Raw genomic sequence first — 23,129 nt, forward strand, 5'->3', positions numbered from 1 at the left:
GTTTCATTAAAGATGAACCTTAACAGAAAAGGTAAAGTGAACAGTGCAGATCATCAGTACTTTTGATAACCCAGTGGTCACAACTGTACGTGAATGCATGCAGAGAAAGAGAAACAATATAGAGCTTATCAAGGCAAGGTAGAGTGCGCCGTTCAGATCGACAGTACTTAAGCTTCCTTCCTTCTTCCTTCCAAAGGAAGCACTTTAATATTATGGGTTATACTCAGTTTACTGAATGACCAGTTAGAAAAAGGTTTTAAAGGATTAGATGTTTGTTTTGTGAGTGACTTGTCTCCACCAGAGACTGGGCAGCACATCAACTTTCTGAAATTAAGGGCAAACAAGCTGGTCCTGGTTGCCTTCCTTCCCTCTGTAAAGGGCAAGTGTGTACTGGATCCCAACAGACATCCCATTAACTATGCACTACCTCAAAAAGCAAGGTGGTTTGGGGTCCTGCTATGGAGAGAAGCAATTTGACTGTGCTTCTGGGCTCTGGAGAATGTTGTGTTTCTAAAGCAGCACATCTTGCCAAAAGAGAAAGTAACAGGTGATGCCTTGAGCAGACAGACTTTGGCCTTGCACAAGTGGGAGCTCTGCCAGGAAGTTCTAGGGGATATTTTCTTTCATTGTGGGACTCCTCAGGTGGACCTCTTTGCTTCCAGTGTCAACAGGAAATTAGTTTTTCTGCTCCAGGGAATTTCCCCGGCAGGGAGAACTGGGATGTATTGGTGGTCGACCTGGCATTTGACCATTATGTATTCCCGCCAATTTTCCGTTATTCTGTGAGTTCTCAGGAGAATATGCTTGTTGAAGGTCCACATGGATTAGACCACTCTGGACTGGGCTTGGAGAAGGTGGTACCTGGAATTACTGGCCATGTCCATCTGCCCCCAGCCCACCCCGGATGACGCCTGAAGAGAGTGGATCTGATATCCAAGTTGGAGGTGCGGGTCCTACACCGAACCACAGCAGTCTGAACCTTCATGCTTGGCTGCTAAGATATAAAGTGTGGGACTTGTCAGACAATGTACATTCAGATCGGAGGCCCGCTACTAAATCCATTTATGCCTGCAAATGGCATAAATTCGCAGCTTGGTGCTGGGAGAGGGATCTGGACCCTTTATCATGTCCATATCCTCTGTTTTGGATTTTATGCTGTCCTTTGCCTGGATGGACCCACAGAGCGGCACTGTGAATGTGTACCTGCCCACTATCACAGCCTTTTAACCCCGTAAGTGCTAAGGACGAGTATGTACCTCCTTTTTGCATAAACTTGATTAAAACTCAGCAGTTAAGAGGTTAAAGGACCACTGAGCAAGGTTCTTTGATCACAATCCCACTGTTAAGCAGTTTTTTACAGGGATTGCAAAATCAGTTTTGACATTCATTATGGATGCTATGTTTGAGCCATTGCATTTATGTTCTGTTAGATTGCTCACACTTAGTGATTTTCCCAGCTGCCATCACTTCCACGAGAGGGCGAGTGAGCTCCACACGTCACCTATTAAAGTTTCTTTTTTTTTTAAAAACAGTTTTTATTGGTTTTTGGTTTTACAACAAAACAATCAACAATAAAACAAACAACCTTTGCAGTGCACGGTCATAACGTCACCTATTAAACTTATATTTTTCCAAAGAGAAGATGGCATTGAGAGAGCCCTCCCTTCCGAAGGTGGTCTCAGACTTCCATCTCTCGCAAAAGAATAATCTTCCAGTGTTTTTCCTCCACCTCATCCTTCCAAGTCAGAGGAATGATTCCATAGGCTGGGTTTAGTGCAGGTTCTCAGCTATGTCTCTTAGGCGAGGGACGTCAGGAAGAAGGAACAGCTTTTTGTGGGTTATGCTGGTGCCCGTGCTGTGACCAAACAATCCCCGTCAATGTGGATCATTCTCTGCACCCTGCAATAGCATGCTCGGTAATGAGAAGATGTGCTTGAAGGTCTCACAGGGCTCATTCTACCAGCAGAATGAATGCAACCATACATAAACAATCCTCAAAACCAATTCCTCAGTGGTCTCAACTGCCTTGCACCTGTCCAGCGTATTATCAAACATGTAAGGAAAATCTTCCATAAACCATGACTGATCACAGAGACCTCACACCATTCAAGAAGAAGCTTCAGTCCCCCCACATTAGGCAAATGGGATATATTACTCACCGTAATCGTATTTCTGATGCTTGTATCTGCTTAGATTCTCATGCTGTGCATAGGCCGACATCTAGTGGAAGCTGCAGAGTATTACAGCTGTTTTTGAAACTCAAAAAAAGGGACAGCGACAGGGCGTGCCAGGAATACTATCCCTATTGTGATGTCCACTGTACCCATGATCCCTCATGCGTCGAGGTCCCTCTGATTGTTATTTTTCTGACATGAGGTAGCATGAGGTGTAGCGTGAGTACAGTTGTATCCAAACAGATACGTATCAGACAAGCTTATAAGCTTCTCTCCCAGGGGAGGAAGGGTGGGTCGCAAGTGAATCTAAGCACATACAAGCATCAGAAATACGATTACGGTGAGTAATGTATCCCTTCTGAGGCTTGTGGAATCTGTTTAGATCACATGCTGTGCATAGATTAGCGAGGAGGAGGTGGGATGAGAGAAGGTTCATGAGCGAATAAATGTTTTAGAACCGCTTGTCCCACTTGTGCATCTGTCTTGGAATGAGTGTCAATGCAGTAGTGCTGAGTGAAAGTATGTTTTGAGCTCCATGTAGCTGCTTTGAAAATACTGTCTAAGGGGCCATTTGCAATGAAAGCCAGAGTGGCTCCAGTACCTCTTGTGGAGTGGGCCTTCGGCATAAATGCAGTGTTTTATCTGATAGGGAATAGCACAGTTGGATACATCCGACTATCCACCTAGAGATGGCATTCTTAGAGATGTGGTCACCTTCTCTGCATGGCGCTATGGCGACAAACAGTTGATCTGTCTTTCTTAGCGGTCTGGTCTTGTCTACGTAGTAGAGGACCACTCTCCTCACATCTAGTGTGTGGAGTTTTACCTCAGCAGAGCTTTTGGGTTCCTGGAAGAAATCCGGTAGCTCAATAGACTGGTTTACATGAAATTTTGAGAAAGGTTCCTGCACAGACAATGCTTGGATTTTAGTAACCCTTCTAATGGACGTGATGGCTACTAAGAAGGCAGTTTTATATAAATCTGGTGTTTGAGACTAGACTTGTGCATAGTTCATTGAGTGTGGTTGTGGGTGCACTGTTAGTCCCTCATGCTGGGTGAGTAGGTTGTACTGGCACAGGAGCTTGATGGGATCGCACATCGCCAGTTTGCGCAGATGTGGATACTACGGTTGTCTTGCGCACATAGGAGCAACTAGGATAAGCGCAATCGGTTCCTTGTGTAACTTGTTCAGCGCCTTCCTCATGAGAGGAGTTGGGGGGGGGGGGGGGGGGGGGGAGCGTAAAAAAAATTTCCTGACCAGTTCATCCATAGGGTGTTCCCCTTGGAGCCTGGCTGGGGGAACCTGGATGCAAAGTCTGTGCATTGACTATATTCACTTGTGGCGAACAGGTCTATAGTTGGGAAACCCCATTGAGAGAAGAGGTGTTCTACGACCTTTGTGTAGACGCCACTCGTGTTCCTCTGGCAGGGGATCTCTGCTCAATGAGTCTGCTAGAGCGTTGAGTTCCCCTGGAACATGTTGAGTTGACAGGAACATTTTCAGTTTGAGTGCCCATTTCCAGATTTTCTGTGCAAGTCTGGATAGATTTGGAGACCGTGTACCCCCCTGCTTGTTGATATAAAACATTGCTGTCGTACTGTCCGTTAGGATCTGCACCGACAGGTTTGTTAAATGGGGTTCGAATGCCTGAAGGGGTTTGAGTACTGCCAGAAGCGCCAGCACATTGATGTGGTTCTGAGCTGCAGTGTGATGCCACAGACCCTGAGCTTTGTGGTGAAGGTAGTGAACCCCCCCAACCTGACAGTGAGGCGTCCGTTGTCACCACTGCCTGTATCTGTGGGTCGTAGAAGGGTTTCCCTATTGTTAGGTTTTCTCTCGTCCACCAGCAAAGATTTTGTGCAAGTGTTGGCGAAACGACCACTAGATCGTCCCACTGACCGCTTGCCTGAGACCACTGTTTCGCCAACCACTCCTGTATGGGACGTATGCGCAGGCGCGCCTGAGGAACCAGGTATATGCCAAATTCCATCATGCCTATTAAACGCATTGCTTTGTGCACCCTTATCTGGCGGCCGGCCTGAAAATTTGGTATTTGCATTTTTTACTCTTTTCTCTGAAGGAAAGACCAATCCTTCCTCTGTGTTTAGGATAGCTCCTAGGAACTGTTTCGAAGTGCTTGGCACTCGGCTTCATTTTTTCCCGTTGATTGAGAAGCCCAATTGAAAGAGTAGATTGATTGTTGTTTGGCTGTTTTGCCTGCAAATCAGAGGTGATTCCCCTGTTATGAGCCAGGCGTCCAGGTAAGGGTACACTGGGATTGCTCCCCTGCGCAGGTGCGCTGCCACTACCGCCAGTACCTTTGTGAATACCCTTGCCAAGGCTATTCCAAAGGGCAGCACTTTGAATTGGTAGTGCTTGTTCGCCATCTTGAAACGCAAGAATCTTCTGTGCGCTGGGAACAAAAATATGAAAATAGGCATCTTTCATATCCAGTGTTGCCATGTAATCCCCCTTTTTTAGTAGCAGGATTACTTCTTGTAGCGTAGTCATGCAGAACTTTTGTGGCTTGACATACTTGTTTGCAAGGCGTAAATCTAATACAGGGTGCATTGTTAGATCTTTCTTTGGCACAAGGAAGTAAGTTGAATAAAGTTGAATAAATACCCTTGTTTACCTGGTTGATTGGGACCACTTCTATGGCGTCCTTTAACAGAAGCGCTATTTCTTCTAGAAGGATCCGCTGATGTTCCTCTGAGTGGATTTTCTGTCGTGGGGGTGGTCGTGAGGACGTAGTTCTATGCAGTAGCCCCATGCTACCGTGGACAGCACCCATCTGTCCGAGGTGATACCCTCCCATGCGTGGGTGAATTTGGAAATGCATCCTCCTACTGGAGATGCATGAGAGGGTACCTGGAGAGGAATGTTACTTGCTCTGAGGTGGAGTGCCACCTCAAGCTGGGCCTCTGCCCCGACCACCACGACCTCTGCGTTGTCCTCAGGGATAGCCTTGGAAGGCTTGTCCTGGATTATTTCCATAGGAACCTTGGCCTTGATTGTAGCCGAATCCTCTGAGTTTTGACCCCGAAAACGGCGAAAATGACCATTACCCCTTTGATCAGTAGGCTTGTTTGTGAGCTGACCTTAAGATTTTAGAGTGTCATACTCATCCTTTGCTGTCTTAAGTGAGTCTTCCGCAGCCTTGCCGAAGAGAACATTAGATTCAATTAGCATGTTTATTAGAGTGGCTTGTGTCTCTGGCCTAAAGCCCGACTGGTGAAGCCATGCATGCCTCTTTATAATAGTCCCTTCTGCAATGACTCTTCCGACATTGTCAGCTGCATCAAAGTTTGATTTGAGGAGACAGGTCGATACAGTCCTTCCGTCTGCTGCCACTTGAGCCAGTTGTGATTTAAGTGGCTCCAGGGTGGACGAAAGTAATGCAGAAATCTCCTCACACTTATGGCAGTTATAACTTGCCAAAAGTGTAGCGTTGTTGGCAATTCTAGTTTGATATGACGCAGAGGAAGCGACCTTTCTGCCCATGGCATATATCTTTTTACTTTCCTTATCCGATGGGTCCTCGAAGGAAGCAAAGGGTGTACCTGCTCTCTTTCTTGTTGTGGTAACAATCAATGAGTCCAGTTTTAATTGGCCTCTTATATATAAGGGGTTTGATGGTGCAGGCCTGAATATTTTGAGATTGGGGGCTTTCAAGGAAGGCTGTATCCTGCGTTGGACCAATTTCAATAGTGGGATAAACTGACCTGTCTTCTTGTCACCCAGTATTTGTTCGGCGAAGTCCCTATCTTCCTGAACATCTTGTGTGTCAATCTGGAAGTGTTCTGCCGCTTTGGCTAAGACTTCATTGAGGAAGGGTTGATTGTCCACAGAGCAATCGACCACTGGAGTGTCCTGATTGAGAGGGGAATCTATGGAGTACATATTAGCCTCCTGGTCTGCATCTGGGACCTCATCATCCCCATAATATAGTTAATATGTATCCTCTTCATTAATTTGGGGGGTCAGATGTTTCCACAAAAGAGAGATCCTCTTGGTCTTCTGGTTCTATTTCGGTGTGATATAGATCTTTAACTGTACTAGAGCGAGACCTCTTAGAAGGGGGTTCAGTGGGCAAGGCAGAGGCTTGAGAGCCAGAAAGGGCGGAGGAGTGGATTGGAAACTTTGAAAGTAATCCGGGTTTAGCTCATAAAAATTAGCCATGAAGGTTATTCTTCGCATAAACCTATCAATGTCCTGTGAAGACCATTCCTTTGAACTTGGAATCACAATAGGTTGAGAGGAAATACCCATATCCTTATCAGTGGGAGGTATAATGTTTGGTCTAGAGTCCTTAGGTTTCTCTATGGGCTTGGATAATATTCCCTTTTGTGAGGGCTTCTCCCTAGTAGGGCTTTTGTCCCTATGAGGGGTCTTGGAGGGCTTTTAATGATGTTTTCCCCACCCTAGGGCCCAGAGGAGTGTTTAACAGACTTCTTGGGGCCTGCCATTTTAGAAGCGGCCCCGGGAGGATAGCTCAGTGGCAACGTACCCGCCTTGGAAGCAAGATGACACGAAGCAACACAGGTTCGATCCCCGGGTCCGTGCTTAGAAACCTCTGGGTACTTCAGCGTGTTATAAATATACAACTAAGACAATAACAAAAATTATGTAACAGCGCCTCGAGGCCCCCGGCTGTGTGAGCGCTTTAAACATGCAAATAAATGAAAATTAAAATTTAATTAAATTAAAAATAAATTAAAAAGTCGAACTTCGGGTGTGGGAGCCTAGGATTCGTCCGTGGACGATCGACCCTCGGAAGGAGTTTTTCGTGCGACCCCCTTGCTGTCTTTCGACGGTTGAATCCTGTCGTGTGGCGATCTTGAACGAGATTGCCCAGAGGACCGGGACTCGGTGGACCCTTCACGGGGTGTCGAACGTTGTCGAGTATTCGACTCATCTGTCAAATGTCGACTGGGGCTTATGTGCTTGATGGTGTGTGCTTTTGTAGCGCTGCCGCCGCCGCCGGGTATACTCCCCACAACATGGCCGCCGGCCTGTCCTACAGGGTCGGGGGTCTGCGCTTTAGTAGCCAAAGCTGCTGCGATGCCCTCCCCGTCCGAAAGTGCGGCGTTGCTGCCATTGCTAAAGGCTCCCTCTACCTCCATGGCCTAGAGTTGCCTGGCGAAGTGGGCTCAGCGTTTTTTGGAGCGGTCCTTTAACGTTTTAGGTTTGAAGAGCCTGCACGCTCCACAAGACGTTTCAACATGGTCTCTTGGGAGACACAAATTGCAAACTAGGTGTTTGTCGGGCAAGGAGAATTTACAATTACACTTAGGGCAAAATTTAAATAGTGTAATTTCCATAATTATGGGTTATGGAAATGGCAGCTGGGCAAACAAAGTGTATGAAGGGCAGAATATACATTCTAAAATGCGCCCCCCCCCCCCCTCTCTCCCTACTGTCTGGGCTGAGGCCCGGGCGGCCTTGCAAGGCCGTATGATCCGTTGCGATGGTCTCTGACGGGCAGTTTTCTTTTTCTTTCACAGGTATGGTGTTTCGGCAGTCGATGGAAGAATAGAAAGAAAAACGATCGTAATTGTTTAAAGTCAATAGCGTATCGCAGAAAGGAACTCTGCTATACGTGTCCGTCTCGCATGGCGGAAAAAAAACAATCTGAGGGACCTCGATGCGTGAGGGATCATGGGTGCAGTGAACGTCACACTAGGGATAGTATTACTGGCACGCCCTGTCGACGTCCCTTTTTGAGTTTCGAAAACAACAACTGTAATACTCTACAGCTTCCACTAGATGTCGGTCTATGCACAGCATGTGATCTAAGCAGATTCCACAATCCTCAGAAACACATTTACTATGCAAATCAATTTAAAGTTTCAGTATAATCTTTAGTTACTAGTGCCACCTCGGAAGGGACACCTACTGCACCCTCTTGCTTATGAGGTGTAATAACTACCAAACACACGATTGATCCACTTTCTGTCGAGCTTTTGGAATCCATCAGAAATGAGTAATGTTAAAGTACGCCAGGTCCATGTACAAAGCATGTCAGCTTGTACCTTTTCACCAAAATTTTAAAACTGCAGACATTTCTCAATAGTTGGGTTGGCTAGCCTGTTTCATGATTGTCATGTGTAACATGTAGTGAAATCCATAGGGTGCATAATGAACAAACCCCTAACCCCACCAAGTTTGCCCAGCAACCTCTAAAATAAACACAACCCTATTTGGTCGATAAGTTATTTCCTTTGCTCATTGCTACAACTCAGACCCCTCTTTCTCAGACAGGACCAGCTCAGCATCTCCCAACAGAGGAACAAGCGCTACTCAGCACAAGTCAGAATTTGCCAAGTGGGTTGAGGCTAGCACCTAACCTCAGCCTGACCGATGTGGAGGGGGCCAGATTTGCAGTCAGGACACTGACAAAGAACAAAAAGGGTATGTTCCCATCATGGGACCTTTGAGTGCTCATGTAAAGAGTATCCACCCCTCTCAATCCCTGACTAGGACAAATAAAATACCACCCCTCGCAATCCCTGACGAGGACAAATAAGATATCTGTAACTTACAGATCTCGTCATCCATGATACACTAAACCTTTCATTAATTTTAGAAAGCTGCCAAAGACTAGCTCATTGGTGCAAGCTGCATCAAGGTAACATACACATAGTCAAGCTGAACTATCAGATGTCCCCTGATAACCCTCTTTCTCTGTATCATTTGAGTATCCCCATATCTTCACTAGATGGTGCTTATTGTGAGGATTCTCCCAAGTGGGTGGACGGATCTTACCAAAGCTTTGAATATGTTCCACTGGATTGGGAACAAAGGTGACATCTGGGCACCTTCCACTTCCTTTAGTAATCATTTTACAGAACCATGCCCCTCATCTCTCTCTCGAAGGCCCACCACACTGACACTGCAGCAACAAGAGTGAGCGACAACCAGTCTCTCCAGCTCCCTAAATTGGCTAAAACCTTTTACTATTATAGTGGCTTCAGAGTTTTGATATCATCAAGTTCCTAAATCCTGACCTCGATACCGGAGAATCTCCCCAACATCATTCTTAGGCAGTTGCTGATGAGCAGGACCCTTTAATTGCTTATATGCTCACTTGCATGGCACTGCAGACTCTTGGGCCCTTGCTCTGTCTTGCACTCTGGAGCAGGGATGGGTTCAGTTCCTTTGATGTGTGCAAACCTGTTCATTTTTCTTCTTTTTTTTACTTGGTTTTATTAGCATTTATGCAAAACAATAAGTGACTTCTGGAACAGCTCTGTGACACTTCATACATTGTCAAATAACATTCAAGCTGTCCCCTCCACCCCTGCTCGACCTCCCCATCCCAATCCCCGCCAACTGAGGTTTCCTCAAACTTAAACCTCTGGAGCTTGATGGTCGGCATTGTGCTTTAGCGCTGTGACATTCAGAGTGAACCTCTTTGCAGGTGCTCAAGAACTTGTCGAAAACGATTCGCCTAGTGATCTATATCTTGTTCCCTTTGTGCCGATTCGTGGGTCTCCCCTCCGCGCTCCTCTCCCCCGGAATCTCCTGTCCCCTCCCGTTTTGGTGACCCCATTCCCTGTTTCAGGTCCGTCAAGGCATTAGTATTTCAATGAACTTCCCATCCCCATGATTGTCTCATCCCGTCCCAATTTGATCGAAAGTTGCTTGAGTCATCATTGACCATTGCAGTCAATTTGTCCATGAGGAACAGGCTCTTCAGCTTTCTTTGCCACTCTTCTTTAGATGGGGTCACCAGGCTCTTCCATTTCTGCGCCTGGGCCACCCTCCCCACCCTCAGCATTGTTTCCCACATTCTGGGGTATCTGTATATGTCCGAGTCCCTTGGGGGCAGGCCTAGTAGTATCGTTATCTTGTGGAAGCATGTCCCTGGCGACCGCTATGATCCAACCCCTCATATCCTCCCAGTACCTCTGAATCAGCGGACAGTGCCACCACATGTGTTCCCTCGTTCCCACCTGGCCACATCCCCTCGGGCATTTCGGCGAGACCCCCCCCGGGAACATCTTCGATAGCTTTAGTGGGTCTCTGTGCCATGCCTGTAGGATTTTGAAGTTGTGCTCCATGTCTATTGTGAATAGATTCCCATTGAAGGCTATTTTGAAAACCTTGTTCCATGCCTCATCTGAGAGGACCTCCCCTGCCAGGCCATTCCAGTAACTACGGAACCCTCTCCTTTCTGTGAAATTGTTGGCATTCAATATCTTGTACATTTTAGACACCATCCCTTTTCTTGATTTTGCAGAGTCTAACATTTTCTCAAAGGGAGTCAGAGGTCTCCTGAGTCTTTGTCCCCCCCCCCCCCCCCCAAGTCCGTTCACATAGGATGCCCTTCAGCCTGAGATATTCAAATACAGTGATCAACCCCTGACCCCAGCATCTCTACCATTTCCTCGTATGTCAAGAAGTCTCCTTTCCTGAACAGCTGGCCCACCCTTTCCATACCATTGTCGGATCAGGACTGCGCATTCTTGAATCCCCTGCTACCCAACCTGAGTGCGGGGTCCCAGAGCGAATTTAACGGGGAGGGCCATGTTGTCAGGTGGTTGGTTTGTGCCCCCTATTTCCAGATCGACCAGAGTACCCCTAGCTTTGGGTGGTTCTTTACCCTAGTCGGAATTGTCTTTCGGAGAGCCCAAAGGAGGTCCCGCACCTTAAGTGGGTGAACGTCCATGTCCTCCAGGTAAGCCCAATAGGTACCCTTGCCCTCCGTCATGTGTTCTAGGAGCACCCTTAACTGGGCTGCACAGAAGTAAAGGCGAAAGTCCGGTAGCCCAAAGCCCCCTTGCTCCCTCGGAAGGGTGTGAATAGTCCTAGTCCTCAGGGTTTTACCCTGCCAGACAAATTCTTGAACTGATTTCTGGAGATCTTTAAAGGTATGGTGGGGGACGCGCGGGGGAAGTGCTGTGAAGAAATACAGTAGTCTTGGTAAGATATTCATTTTCACCGCCGGCATACGTCCGTACGATGATAGGATCATGTTGTCCCATTGCCTCATGTCTTTCTTGATCTCGGTCATGATAGGGGCGTAATTGGCTGGGGCCAGTCTTGATCCCTGGTAAGGAGGACACCCAGTTAATGGATTGAGTCTTTCTCAACACTAATCCCCATGAACCTATTCAGAAAGTCCAGCAGTGGGTCCTGTGCCCGGAGAGCATGCAACATAGATTTTGATTTGTTGATTTTCAGCCCCAAGCACTGGCCAAACGATCCTATCAAGGGGGGAGTTTCAATTCCACTTCATCCCGTATAATTACCTTGATATTTGGGTGGGACCTCCCCGCTAGGACGAGCGGTTCCATTGTAAGGGCATATATTCGGGGGGAGATAGGACACCCCTGTCTCGTCCCCCGCGAGAGGGAGAATGAGGCCGAAAGCTCTCCGTTCACCTGAACTCTTGCTGTTGGGGCCCTGTACAACACGGCTACCCATTTTCTAATTCGTTCTCCGAACCCCATTCTTTTAGGGAGTAATGCCATGTACCTCCACTCAACCCTATTGAATGCCTTCTCTATTGAAAGCAAGCTTGCATCAAGGTTCGATTATTGGGCGTAATTAATCAGGTCTATTGTTTTCCAGATGTTATCCGAGCCCTGGCATCCCCCTATAAAGCCCACCTGGTCCGCATGAACTAGCGTTGGCATAATCCCCTCTATCCTCTTGCAGATTACCTTCGCCAGGATCTTGACATCTATGTTAAGCAACAATATTGGTTTATAGGAGGAGCATTCTGTCGGGTCTTTTCCTTCTTTGGGTAAGACTACTATTATTGCACCCATCATTGATAAGGGCAGGATTTCCCCCCGCAAGAATCGCATTAAACACCTTTGCCAGGTGAGGTGCCAAAGTGGAGCGAAACATCTTGTAAAAGTTCACAGAAAACCCATCCTCCTCTTGTGACGTTCCCCCCCCTTCATCCCCTGATCAACCACACTATCTCCTCCTGCGATATAGGGGCCTCCATGTCATCTGCCACCTCCCTCACCAGGGAAGGTACCGTGATGGATTCAAGGAAGTCCTCAATTTGGGCATTCCCCCCACACCCCGTACTCGGATTTGTATAACTTTTCATAATACTGGCGAAAGACTCCCCAATGCTCGCAGTGTCATATCCCAGTGTCCCCGGACCAGTTTTTATCGCTTTCACCATCCTATCTTTCTGGACCTCCCTCAGTTTCAATGCGAGTATTCTATCTGCCCTGTCCCCCTTTTCATAGATTTCTTTTTTTGAACAAATGGAGACCCCTCTCCATTTTATTTAACAGGAGTACTCTTCAGCTGAAGCCTGTGTTCCTCCAGGGGGGTTACCCGGTCTGAGGTAATGGGCCTATCCGGGGAACCACGCGGTTGAAGTTTTGCTATTTTTTCACAGAGGGTCTTCTCCTGAGCTTCCCTCTCTCTTTTTCTTTGGGCTCCTATTTTAATCAGGACTCCCTGTATGGTCGCCTTGAATGCATCCCATAGCGTGTGCGAGTTAACCTCCCCGTTATCGTTCAAAGTATTCCACAATGTTATCTAGCACCATTTTTGCAATCATCTCATCCTTTAACAAGGCTTTGTTGCACTTCCAATGTCCCCTCTGCGGGCAGCCCCACCGCCCTATAAAAGTAATTCGAACCAGAATGTGGTCGGACCAAGGTACAAGATCCACTCTATGGCTAGTTGCGTATGGGAGCAGGGATTTGTCAATGAGGATATAATCGATCCTTGAAAAGGACTTGTGTATCCTAGAATACGTGAACAGGGGGTTGCCCGCTTCCGTGCTTGGGAGAGTCTCCTCCAGACAAGTCCTGGTTGACTTTGCAAAAACTTTGCGCCATGAGGACGTCTGCTGCCTGGGCGGCCTGAGGTCTCTTACTATCGGTTGTGGGGTTTAGGACCATGTTAAAATCTCCCCCACTAGCTTTGTGCCTTGCACGAATAGTTGGAGCTCATTTCTCACCCTCTCCCAAAAAGGGGCCTGACCCTCGTTAGGCCCGTATACCGCCACCAGGGTTAATGGGGAACCCTGGAGAGTACCCATAATCATCAAATATCGACCCTCCGGGTCCTTCAACGTGGTGAAACCCATGTCCCTCGCCAATAGGATTGCCACTTCCCTCTTTTTGGTTATGTGGAATGTGCATAAGACCTCTCCAATCCCTCCCCCTCGCAAGTTGGGTCCCTTGCCCAGTGTGTCTCTTGTAGGAAGAGCAGGTCCAGTTTAGCCCTACGAAATTCCCTACTCAGTAGGGACCTTTTAGTGGGGGTGTTCAGGCCCCTGACGTTCAGGGAGCCCACTTCCAGCACAGCTAGACAATGAGCCATTTTCTGGGTCTACCTTTCCGTTGTTCAGCGTGTTCTGAACACCACTCTGTACATTGTGCCCTTGCCGTCGTGACTTTGTAGTAAACCTCTGGATGCCCAGTACCGTCAGCCACCCGTTAACCCTCCCTCTCCTGGTCCCCTGGTCCCCTGACCCCCCTCTCCACCCTCCTCCCTGAGTGGAGCTTAAACTTGTCCCCAACTGTCTCCCTTTCTTCCCCCAACTCTGTCGACCCCGACACTCTCCAACCCCTCTTCCCCCCTTCCCCAGCGCCCAGCCAGTTAGTTATTCAACCATTCCAGGTACTAGGCTGGTCCACCAACTTGCCCGCCAAAGCCGGGCTGTTCCTGTGTTTACTCATCTGCTTGGAGCCCCTCGCCCCCATGATGTGCCGTCCCACAAATGTATGCCTCTTGCTGTTCTTTGGGAACGTAGCCATGTGTTGTTTCCATGTCCCGTTCCCATTGTTGAGCCGGGCCGTAGTTACCCTCATCCTTCGGGGCTGTCCCGTCCTCTATCCTTGGTCGGGGTGGTGTGTTCAGTTTCTTGATTTTCCTGGATCCTGCGATCCTCCACCTGTCCCTCGGTCTCTGTTCCGCTTGCTTCCGCCACCGCCATCCCCGTGGGCCTTCTCTGGGCATTCGGGTCATCCACGTAATCTCGATTCGCTCCTCTGATGTCCACTGTTAGGGAGAATTCTCTGTTTAAGCTGAATTTCCTAACCTAGTGAGTCTCCCAGCAGCTTTGCTGGATTTTTGGGGTTTATTTTTTCCTCCTGCCAAGAGTGAGACTCTTTTACCCTCACTCTTGGACATGATTTGAGTGTGTTCCTTTGATTCTAGATGTGTTCAATGGGCTATTGGGACTTTTACTCAATAGGGCTTCATGTGTTTTTGTGATGTGTGTTACACAGCACCCTCAGTGCAGTAACACAGGGGTGTCATAGTGACTCTCCAGTATAGACTCCATACCCTGGGACTGACCTACTGTCTCCCAGGGTCTGTAAAGTCACCATTGACTTTACTAGTCTTGAATTCTGAACAGAACAAGTACAAACCATCATATTGTGGACGTACTGGCTGGGGCAATTCGATTGCCCCAGGGTCTGTAAGTCGAGGGGGCACGTCTCCGTCCCCCCTGATCGAGTTTTGGCTGGTAGCAGTGGATACTACTTTTTATATTCAACCGCAAATATTTCTCTATGGGATTTTCCCATTGTTCGAGGCTACTATCTTTATTTATTTAATTACGATAGCCTCGAACACACCGCCGGTTTATTTTATTATTAATTCTCCGGTTGGTGTTTTTTGCCAAAACTCGGTTCTAAAATGGCGTTTGTGTTCTCTTCTGTGACTCCAACCCAAGTCGAGCCATTTGTTCCACTTTTTGGCGGGCTTCTCCACAGAAGCCCTCCAAAGTGGTGCCACTCTGTCTGGGGTACTTAGGAGGGGGATTTAGTCACCCTGGACTGAGTTGCCTAGGCAACTCAAGTCGTACTCCGTCCTGATTGGCCCAAGTGGTGAGCCGGCCGGCTCACCACTTAGCATGTTTGAGTGACAGCTAGGCTGAGTGAATGGGGGTTTTCTGCATAAAAGCAGGGCTTTGGGGACTGGAACTTCAGAAGTCGCCACAGGACTTAAGAATCCGACGAGGGAGCAGCTGAGCCGACCTGCCACGACGACACCACCGGTGGAGCCCTGCTGGACTGTCTCACCACTTTTCCCAACGACAGAGGAGATCTCCCGCCGGAGGGTCTTCTTCCTTTGACTGGTGAGGATAACCAGTTTCACTGTCTTTTCGCCTTTCCGACGTATCTCGTGGCCGCCTTGCCCCTGCCAAGCACCCCGGCAACCGGGATACCATGTTTTACCACGACCGTGAATTAAAGGGTAATACCTTTAACCGGAAAACTCTGCGGCTGGTTTCTTCCCTGGCAGTGCAACGACCTTCATCTTTCCTCCAAGTCGACGTCTTCTCTTCCCCTGGATGACGACGGAACTTGCACCCGCTGCCAGGAACAACTGCCACCGCTGGAGGATCCTTCCCACTTAAGGTACCGTATCCCGTCCGGCTTCCCTTGCCACCGACTGTACGGGGTAGATTTAGCCCCCGGCTTTCGAACCTGGGTCAGCCTGGGACACCCTGGCTAAACCTTTCTGAGCCTCTCTAAACTCTTTTCGAACTCTCTGCAAGACTTTCTAAGCCTAGTGTAACTGTGTGATCTTGGGCGCATTTGTGCTCTGCTCTCTCTAAGAGTGGGCCCAGCCTATGGACTTTGGCTCACAAGTGACTTTTACTCTTCTGCCTTGCTAATAGTGTTCCTAAAGCTTAGAGTGGCGTACCTTCCCATATTGTGTCTTTTTCCCTCCCTTTTTCATGAACTTGTTGGAGTGCCATCTATAGTTAAGCACTCACCTCTGTATGAAAATAAGTGGTGTTAACTAAGACTTATCTGATAAGGAATAAGGGTTGTATATATTACAATAGTAACTGTGTTTAGAGTGTTTTACAATAAGAGTGCTGGAGTGTTTCAATCAGTGTGTTTTTAAATAAATAATTATATACTTTGATACCAAAGCTCTGGTCAGTGTTTGCTTGTATTATTGTGTCCGAGTGCCTATTGTGTATACTTTGCATACTGCCTAACTCTTCTTGAGGGAAGTCTGACTGCCCAGCCACAGCTACCAGGTAAATCTGGGTGGTACAGACTGTTACCAAGTGGGTTTACTGCTAACACCTGTAGTCCTAAATCTTTTGCAGTGTTGCCAAAGGGAACTGCACAGGTTTCTGCCTAACATCCACTTCCATAACCAGGGTCGTTCTCTGCTCCATATATTCGAATGTTAGGGAGAATGGGTACCCCCACCGGTAGCGCACCCCCTTTTCTCTCAGGCACTGGGTCAGGGGGCGACAGTCTCCGTTTGGCCAGTGTGTATGCAGAGAGGTCTTGGACGATTGATATCTTTGCGTTTTTATACGTAATGTCCCGAGCCTTCCTGGCCTCCTCAAGCACCTTTGTATTTTCTTTGCAATAGTGAAAGCGGACCAAGATGGATTGAGGTACTCCCGCCCTGCCCCCCCCTTCTGTGTATTGTGGGTTCTGAAGTTGCTTCATTCGCGAAGAGTAGGCTGATCACTTCTCACCACTCTGCGGATGTCCCTTTCCGTCTCCCGTTCCACCTCTGGAAACCCAAAAAAGCAGAGGTTGTTCCCCCTATCCCTCTTCTCAAAATCGCCTCACCCTCTCCTCATCTCTTTTCTCCAGTGCCACCAGTCTCATCTCCATTTGCGCTTCCTGGGCCGTAGACGACGACTGATAGTTTCTAGCTGTAACAGCCTGTCCTCTACTTTGTCCACCCTTTGGTCCATTTTTTCCAGTTTTTGGGCTATGTCAGACATCATGTCTCTGATTTCTTGCAGCACCGATGCAAAGCCCCTTCCATTGCAGAGGCTTCCTTGGCTGAGGCCTCGGACTGGGCCATCTCTCTCTCCTGGTCCGGGCTGTTTTGACTGTTTCCTGCCTCGTGAAAACAATACCCTTGGAGGGCTCTTTCCAGTTCATGGGGCCTTCCTGTGTGCTTTTTAAGTGCATAGGCCTTGGTCCGGGTGCATCCAGCGTGCTCCTCTTAGACCCAGTGCAGGGTTCCGTAGAGGGTTCTGCTGTGTGACACCTGGAGGGTTAGCATTGGGTTGTCGCCCCTCCGTTACTGTATAGGTGGACCCTGTTGTTGGATCCTCCAAGGCATGCACACGCCCGAGGGGCAGCCCCCGGGGACCCTCACCTGTCAGCGTTCTGGCACTTATGGTTTTCCTGCTGATGCCTCCCTGGGGGGGGGGGGGTCACTTGCCCTAGATGTCATCTTAGATCCGGTCTCTGCCCGTTCCACTTGTAGACACTGTGCGTTTGTTAGGGTGGCTCTTTCTCATGGGTCGGGGCCTTTCCACGTCCCCACAGGTTTCTCAGTTGCTCGTGGGGGTGGGGGGTTGTAGGGATATGGACGGTTCGAGCCCGCTTCCCCTTCTTGAAGGTGGTGTTGCAGCTGGATCAATTGTGACCCACCTGGACCCGGTGCTGGTTTCTGTAGCTGACTTCCGTTAATTGCGGGCCGGTGGGACGGGGTGGGCCATCGCCCCTCTGTTACCTTCCCGAATGGGTGGATCCCACCAGGGGCTCCCCCTGGGCGGGCACACGCCCCATGGGAGGTTTCTGGGGGCCCTCACTCTGTCTTCTATTTAACCTTAGTGGCATTCTTGATGTGGCATTCTCCGGTGGGCACACGCCCCAGACTTCGTCTCGGGGGACTCCACCTGGTTCGAGGCCAGTTTGTTATTACTTTCCTGCTCCTCCGGTTAGTGTCACCTTCTGAAGACCTTCTTACGATTCTGGAGTGGGAGAGGTGCAGTGTCCCCAACATCCCCTTAATGTGGGGGGGATCCTCGATGGGAATCCCCCCCGATACAACGATGAAGCACTTCAAGAGGTGGTCTTGTGAGGTAGATGGCGGGCCCCTCCTATCTTGCCTGAGGGCTCCCGAGTGGCATGGGGCCTGCATGTTCCGATGGCCTCCCCCCCTGTGTGCTGCCACACTGCCTCCTAGGAGTCCTCCTCCTCCGCTGTTGTCTCTGCTGGTTGCCTGTGTGTTGGGAAGCGCAAGGGGGAGCCGTGTGTGTCGCCTTGTCCCCCCCCTTGCTGTTCTGGGGAGAGGGGTTCTCCCTGCTGATCAGTCCTCTTTACCTTGCCCCACTGTGGCATCTCGCCATTGGGCCCTGCTGGACGGCCACGCAGCAATCATCTGACTGCTTACGTGCAGGTGTTCTCCGCTGTACGGCAGCTTCCACATCGGTCCAGTTGTCCTATTATCTTTGTGCGCCCACCGATGCAAGGTCTTCCAGGCTTGGCAGCCCGGACCTCTTCAGGGCCTGCCCATGCCTCCTTGTGCAATTAACTGGCCAGTGTGCCCCGGGTGCCCCCCATATGGGGGTCCTCCCTCAGCGGGTCACAGGGGAGGCTCACGGGCCGGCCGCACCCCCCTGCCAGAGCACCGTTGCCGCAAGTGCCGCTCCTGGTGTCCTCCCCCCCGCTCCAAATCTCCCTCACCTTTCCCTTCGCTTCTGGGGAAAGCCTCCCACCGCTGGTGCCCCGCCACCAAGCACGGGCTCGGTGGTGTCCCCCGCCTACGTCGGCCTAGCTTGTGGACACACTAGGCGGCTCCTGCATTGCACCCCTGCAAGGCACACCTGGAGGGGCAGCTGGGAGGCTTCACCCCTGACAAGAATCTTGCCGGGTCTAGCAGCCCGACTCCACTGCAGCCTCGAATTCCCCTGCCAGCCGCCTGCAGTGTTCTGCGTTGCTGCAGGGGTGCCGGCTCTCCAGACCAGCGGATACTCAGCGACCCGTTCTCTGCCTTGCCTGGGTGCCGGAGCTCCAGATTTTTTCTTCTAGGTGTTCACCGATCCACTCCACCACTTTGTTCGCTTCGGGGAGGTTGGTTGGGGGGGGGTCAATCCCTTAATGGCCCATCGTGTCAGGAGCTGTGCACTCAAGCTTCCATCGCCTGTAGGCCCGTGGTGGTCTCCCAACCTGTTCATCTTTGATAGTTTATTGTTATTGCACATATGAGTTTGCCAACAATTATAGAGGCCAATGACCGCAGGCACTAAAATAGTATGGCTTGGCTGCCAAACCACCACTGAAAGGTCCCACAAACCCTTTTCCACTGCACATCCATTCTCTGTTTAGGTACAGTACAAATATCATAGAGGGTGTCAAGCTTGCACATCAGAATACTTGTTGGGATTCTAATATGAAGATGTTTTATGCAGTACTTGAAAAACACAGTGCAATCAGAATGTGTTCATGAGGGCAAAGGAGGGTTTGGGGGGGGGGGGGGGGAGATCTTTGCCACACTACAGCCCCAACCTACTGAACTGCAGCAGCCGATCACTTGCTCCGACAGGTGAGTGGGGTAAAGGAGGAGGCGGGAGCAAAACAGACCACTAAATTCCAACAAAAAGGACATTGAAACCACTGCGCTTTCAGCACATAGATCCATATATACCCTTTCTTCGCTCAAGTTGAGAATTTCACAAATCTACCCCTTTCTATTCTGTAAAACGGTTTGTCAACTCAAATCACATACATTTGACTTTATGTATGTACTCTTCCCCAGCAAATACAACACAGTTAACCCTCAAACTACTATAAGGAAGTAGAAAATGCATTGCAACACTTATGTTCAATTGCAAGCATTCTCACAAATACCAACCACCAGTGAAAGTTTATCTAACACCTGATAAAACCAGATGATATTCATAGCCACAAAGCTATGAGTAGCTACAAAACAGCCTCCTAAAGGATTCCATCTGTAAGGTATAATGTGGTTGACAGAAGCGATAATGGGCGCTGATGTTACAGAACTGCACTAATGGTCTTTGGTGTAATTTCAACATTGAACATTTCTAAAAATTGTATAATTAAATCTGGTCGGATATCAGCCTTCAAAATGAAGCAGAGAGGATAGCTTGGAGGGCTTCTACTCAAATGCTTGAATCCTGGTAGGTAGCCTCCACCCTGTAGATGCTGATAAATTGAGTTCAGTAACAAATGCACTTATCATTCATTCCCTAGAGAAAACACAATTTATGGTGTGTAAGTATCCTGTGTGAGCGATGTGAAATGTGGAAGTGTCTACAAACCCTCCCACTTCGCCCAAAACACTAGGGTGAATTTCAGGCCTCCGTTGACAGATGGTGGTGAAATTAAAGTAGAAAAACACCACAATTTACATAGTTAAGGCATAATAAAAAGTAACAATATACATAAGAGAGAAAACTGACAGTTTACCTGTGGGATAATAGTAATTTTGAAACGAAGGTCATGAAGACCAATTTTTGCTATATTAATTCCATCAATAATGATGTTTCCTTCAGCGGATTCATTTATTCGGAATAGGCCAAGTGTAAGTGAGGATTTTCCAGCACCGGTTCTTCCAACAATTCCAACCTAGCAAATATTAGCCCAAAAGAAAAACGTGTTAAAACTGTTTGGCAGCACATATACAAATACATTGTTCTCCCGAAATATGAACTAATGCATGACAAAAGTAAAACAGAAATCAATACATAAAATGCAATTACATAAGACACCAACACACCTAATTAAACATTTCTTTTAAATCAGCCATTCAATAAATAGATGACTGAAATTAATGAATCCTTGTGAATGGGCACACATTCAATTGCCACATGTTTGTAAGCACTGACCATCCATGCAGCATGCATAAAGCTATAGAAGACCCCAGAAGGAGAAAGGGTATCAGTCTTAAAATCACAGCTACTCCCAACATTAGACCAACCCTTTTGAGGACATTTGAGAATATGCACATTCAAACCTTATTAACTTTAAAGTTACTTGTGCAGACTGCTTAATATACTGGCTAATTAAATTTATGGACAGTTCACTTTTTTCGTGCAAAGCTGCCATTTACATCAGGGTAAGTATATATATTGAGCCAAAAGCATGCCATGACCTCGGTTCCACCTTTCTAGCTAGCACTTAGCACCTCAGAGACATCGGAACAAGAGGGGAATGCGTTACCAATCATGAGGGATGGATAGAAGAGTGCGGTGTAGCCTGTGGTACGAAGGACCAATCCATCAAAGAACATTACTGAGAGGTTAATAATTAGTTCAACCAGTGGATTCCTTCCTCTCACACATTCCTCTTCTTAGATAGAATCCCAAAGCAAGACAGAACGCAGAGGAGAGTAAGAAAGGACCATCCACACCAAGAAATGCTGGAGCACCATGCAAGTAACGTAGGCATCCTGACCCAAGGAATCCAGGTAATGCTTTGCAAACGTGTGCAGGGAAGCCCATGGAACCACCTGACAAATAGAAGAATGGGCCTTGAGACCTTCTGGCACTTCCTTCCTGCCCAAATCTTGGTGTTCAGAAATGCAGACCTCGATCCATCTGGACAGGATCTGATTAGAAAGAAACCCAATTGCTCAGGCACCCAGTGTAACCAACAAAGAGTTGGTCATTCTTCCTGAGGTCCCTCATCCGAGAGACATAAAAGCTGAGAGACATCTTCGGGTGCAGATAGTGAAACATCTCCTCAATCTTAGATGGAGGAGGTGGAGGGTGCAAGACAGGCAGCTAAATCTTATTTGAAAGATGAAAACCTCACGACCTTCGGAAGGCAGGGTGGCTTCACACGCCAAGTCACTTTTTCTTGGAGAAAGGAAGGTAAGGAGGTTTTACACAAAATAAGCCTCAAGCTCACCTGCCTAGCATAAATTATGGTGACTAGTAAAACCACAGGGTGCGCCAATTCAAAGTACAATAATGCAAGAGCTGAAGCGGAGCCGCAACGAGAAACTTCAAACCAAAGTTCGGAACCCAGACTGGAAAAATAAACAAATGTGGTGGAAACGGCATAACTGAATAACCATTCGGGTGTCAAAGACCAAGATTACAGAGGGTCATTTAAAAGCGAACAAGTGCTGAGGTACCACTTCAAAGTGTAAGGCATCTGAAGGGCCTGCAAGTTCAAGGAGAGCAGAAAATCAGGAACAGTAGAGTTTGCACAGATCAAGGCATTCAGACATCGCTCGACTTCCCCTGACGAAAATGGAGGCCACCAGCCTGCACAGATGGACTTGGTGGTGGGCTTCTTGACAGAAAAAAAGTGCATCCAGGACATAGTTCTGCAGATGCCACTCCCTATCTACTAGGCTCAGCAGCCAAATAAGAAGTCTGAGATTATTAAAGAATAGGTGGATAAGCCCACCAATTTGCTGGAAGAGCAAACCCGCTCTCGCTGGCAGGTGCAAAGGAGAAGACAGACATCTGTAGAAATTCAGCTACCACAGAGTCTGGTTCCAATCTGTAGCAATCAAGATTAAGGCAGGCCTAAACTTTTACAGTGCCCTGAGATCCTGTCAGATGACAAGAATCAACAGGAACTCATAAAGGAGAGAGAATGACCTCTTGACAGTCAATGCATCCCCCAGATCTTGTGGTGTGGAAATTTCCTGGAGCAGGACACACATCTTGCTGACACAGGAGGCAAAGAGGTGCCCCAAAGGGTGAGGATCTCATCCAGAACATCGCGGAAGAGCATCCACTAGCATGTGTACTTGCTCAAAGCATCCACAAACAGGTTAACTGTCACAGTAAGATTAGCATCGATCAGAGAAAAGTAATTTTCCAGAGCCACAGTTAAGCCACCTAACGGCATAGAAGGAGCAAGCCTGCACCATCTTGCTTTTTGATTTAAGCATTGGGATTATAAGCGTTTTTCTCATGCTTCTTGGTAGTGTTCCTGTCTCGTATGCTTCCAGAAATACTTCATGTAGTATTGGGGTTAAGGTTGTTTCGTAGGCTTTGTAGACCTCCGGCAGGAGGCCGTCGCTCCCCGGGGTCTTGCATGTGGCAAGTGACCTGATTGCTTCTTTTATCTCTTCTGTGGTGATCTCCTCTTCTAACGCCTCTCTCTGCTCACTGGTTAGTTTAGGGAGTCCTATTTCTTCTAGGGTGGTCTCGATGTCCTCCTTCGGTACTTGTGTGTCATGGGCATATAGCTCAATATAGAATTCAGCGAAAATGTCATTTATCGCCAATTGTGTCTTACGAGTTGCCCCAT

The 23,129-nt window shown here is 48.2% G+C and overlaps 1 protein-coding gene across 2 annotated transcripts in view; it reads right to left on the reverse strand.

The window, feature by feature from the left end:
* Positions 1-23,129, reverse strand: part of ABCC1 (ATP binding cassette subfamily C member 1 (ABCC1 blood group)) — a 2,255,476-nt gene that overhangs the window by 284,207 nt on the left and 1,948,140 nt on the right. For both annotated transcript variants that reach the window (XM_069647115.1, XM_069647114.1), the window contains one exon: positions 20,325-20,483. In XM_069647115.1, the coding sequence (XP_069503216.1) occupies positions 20,325-20,483 (159 nt within the window). The remainder of the gene's footprint in view (positions 1-20,324; positions 20,484-23,129) is intronic.

This window comes from Ambystoma mexicanum, chromosome 2q (genome assembly GCF_040938575.1).
Source record: "Ambystoma mexicanum isolate Mex_15411 chromosome 2q, UKY_AmexF1_1, whole genome shotgun sequence".
Lineage (NCBI taxonomy): Eukaryota > Metazoa > Chordata > Amphibia > Caudata > Ambystomatidae > Ambystoma > Ambystoma mexicanum.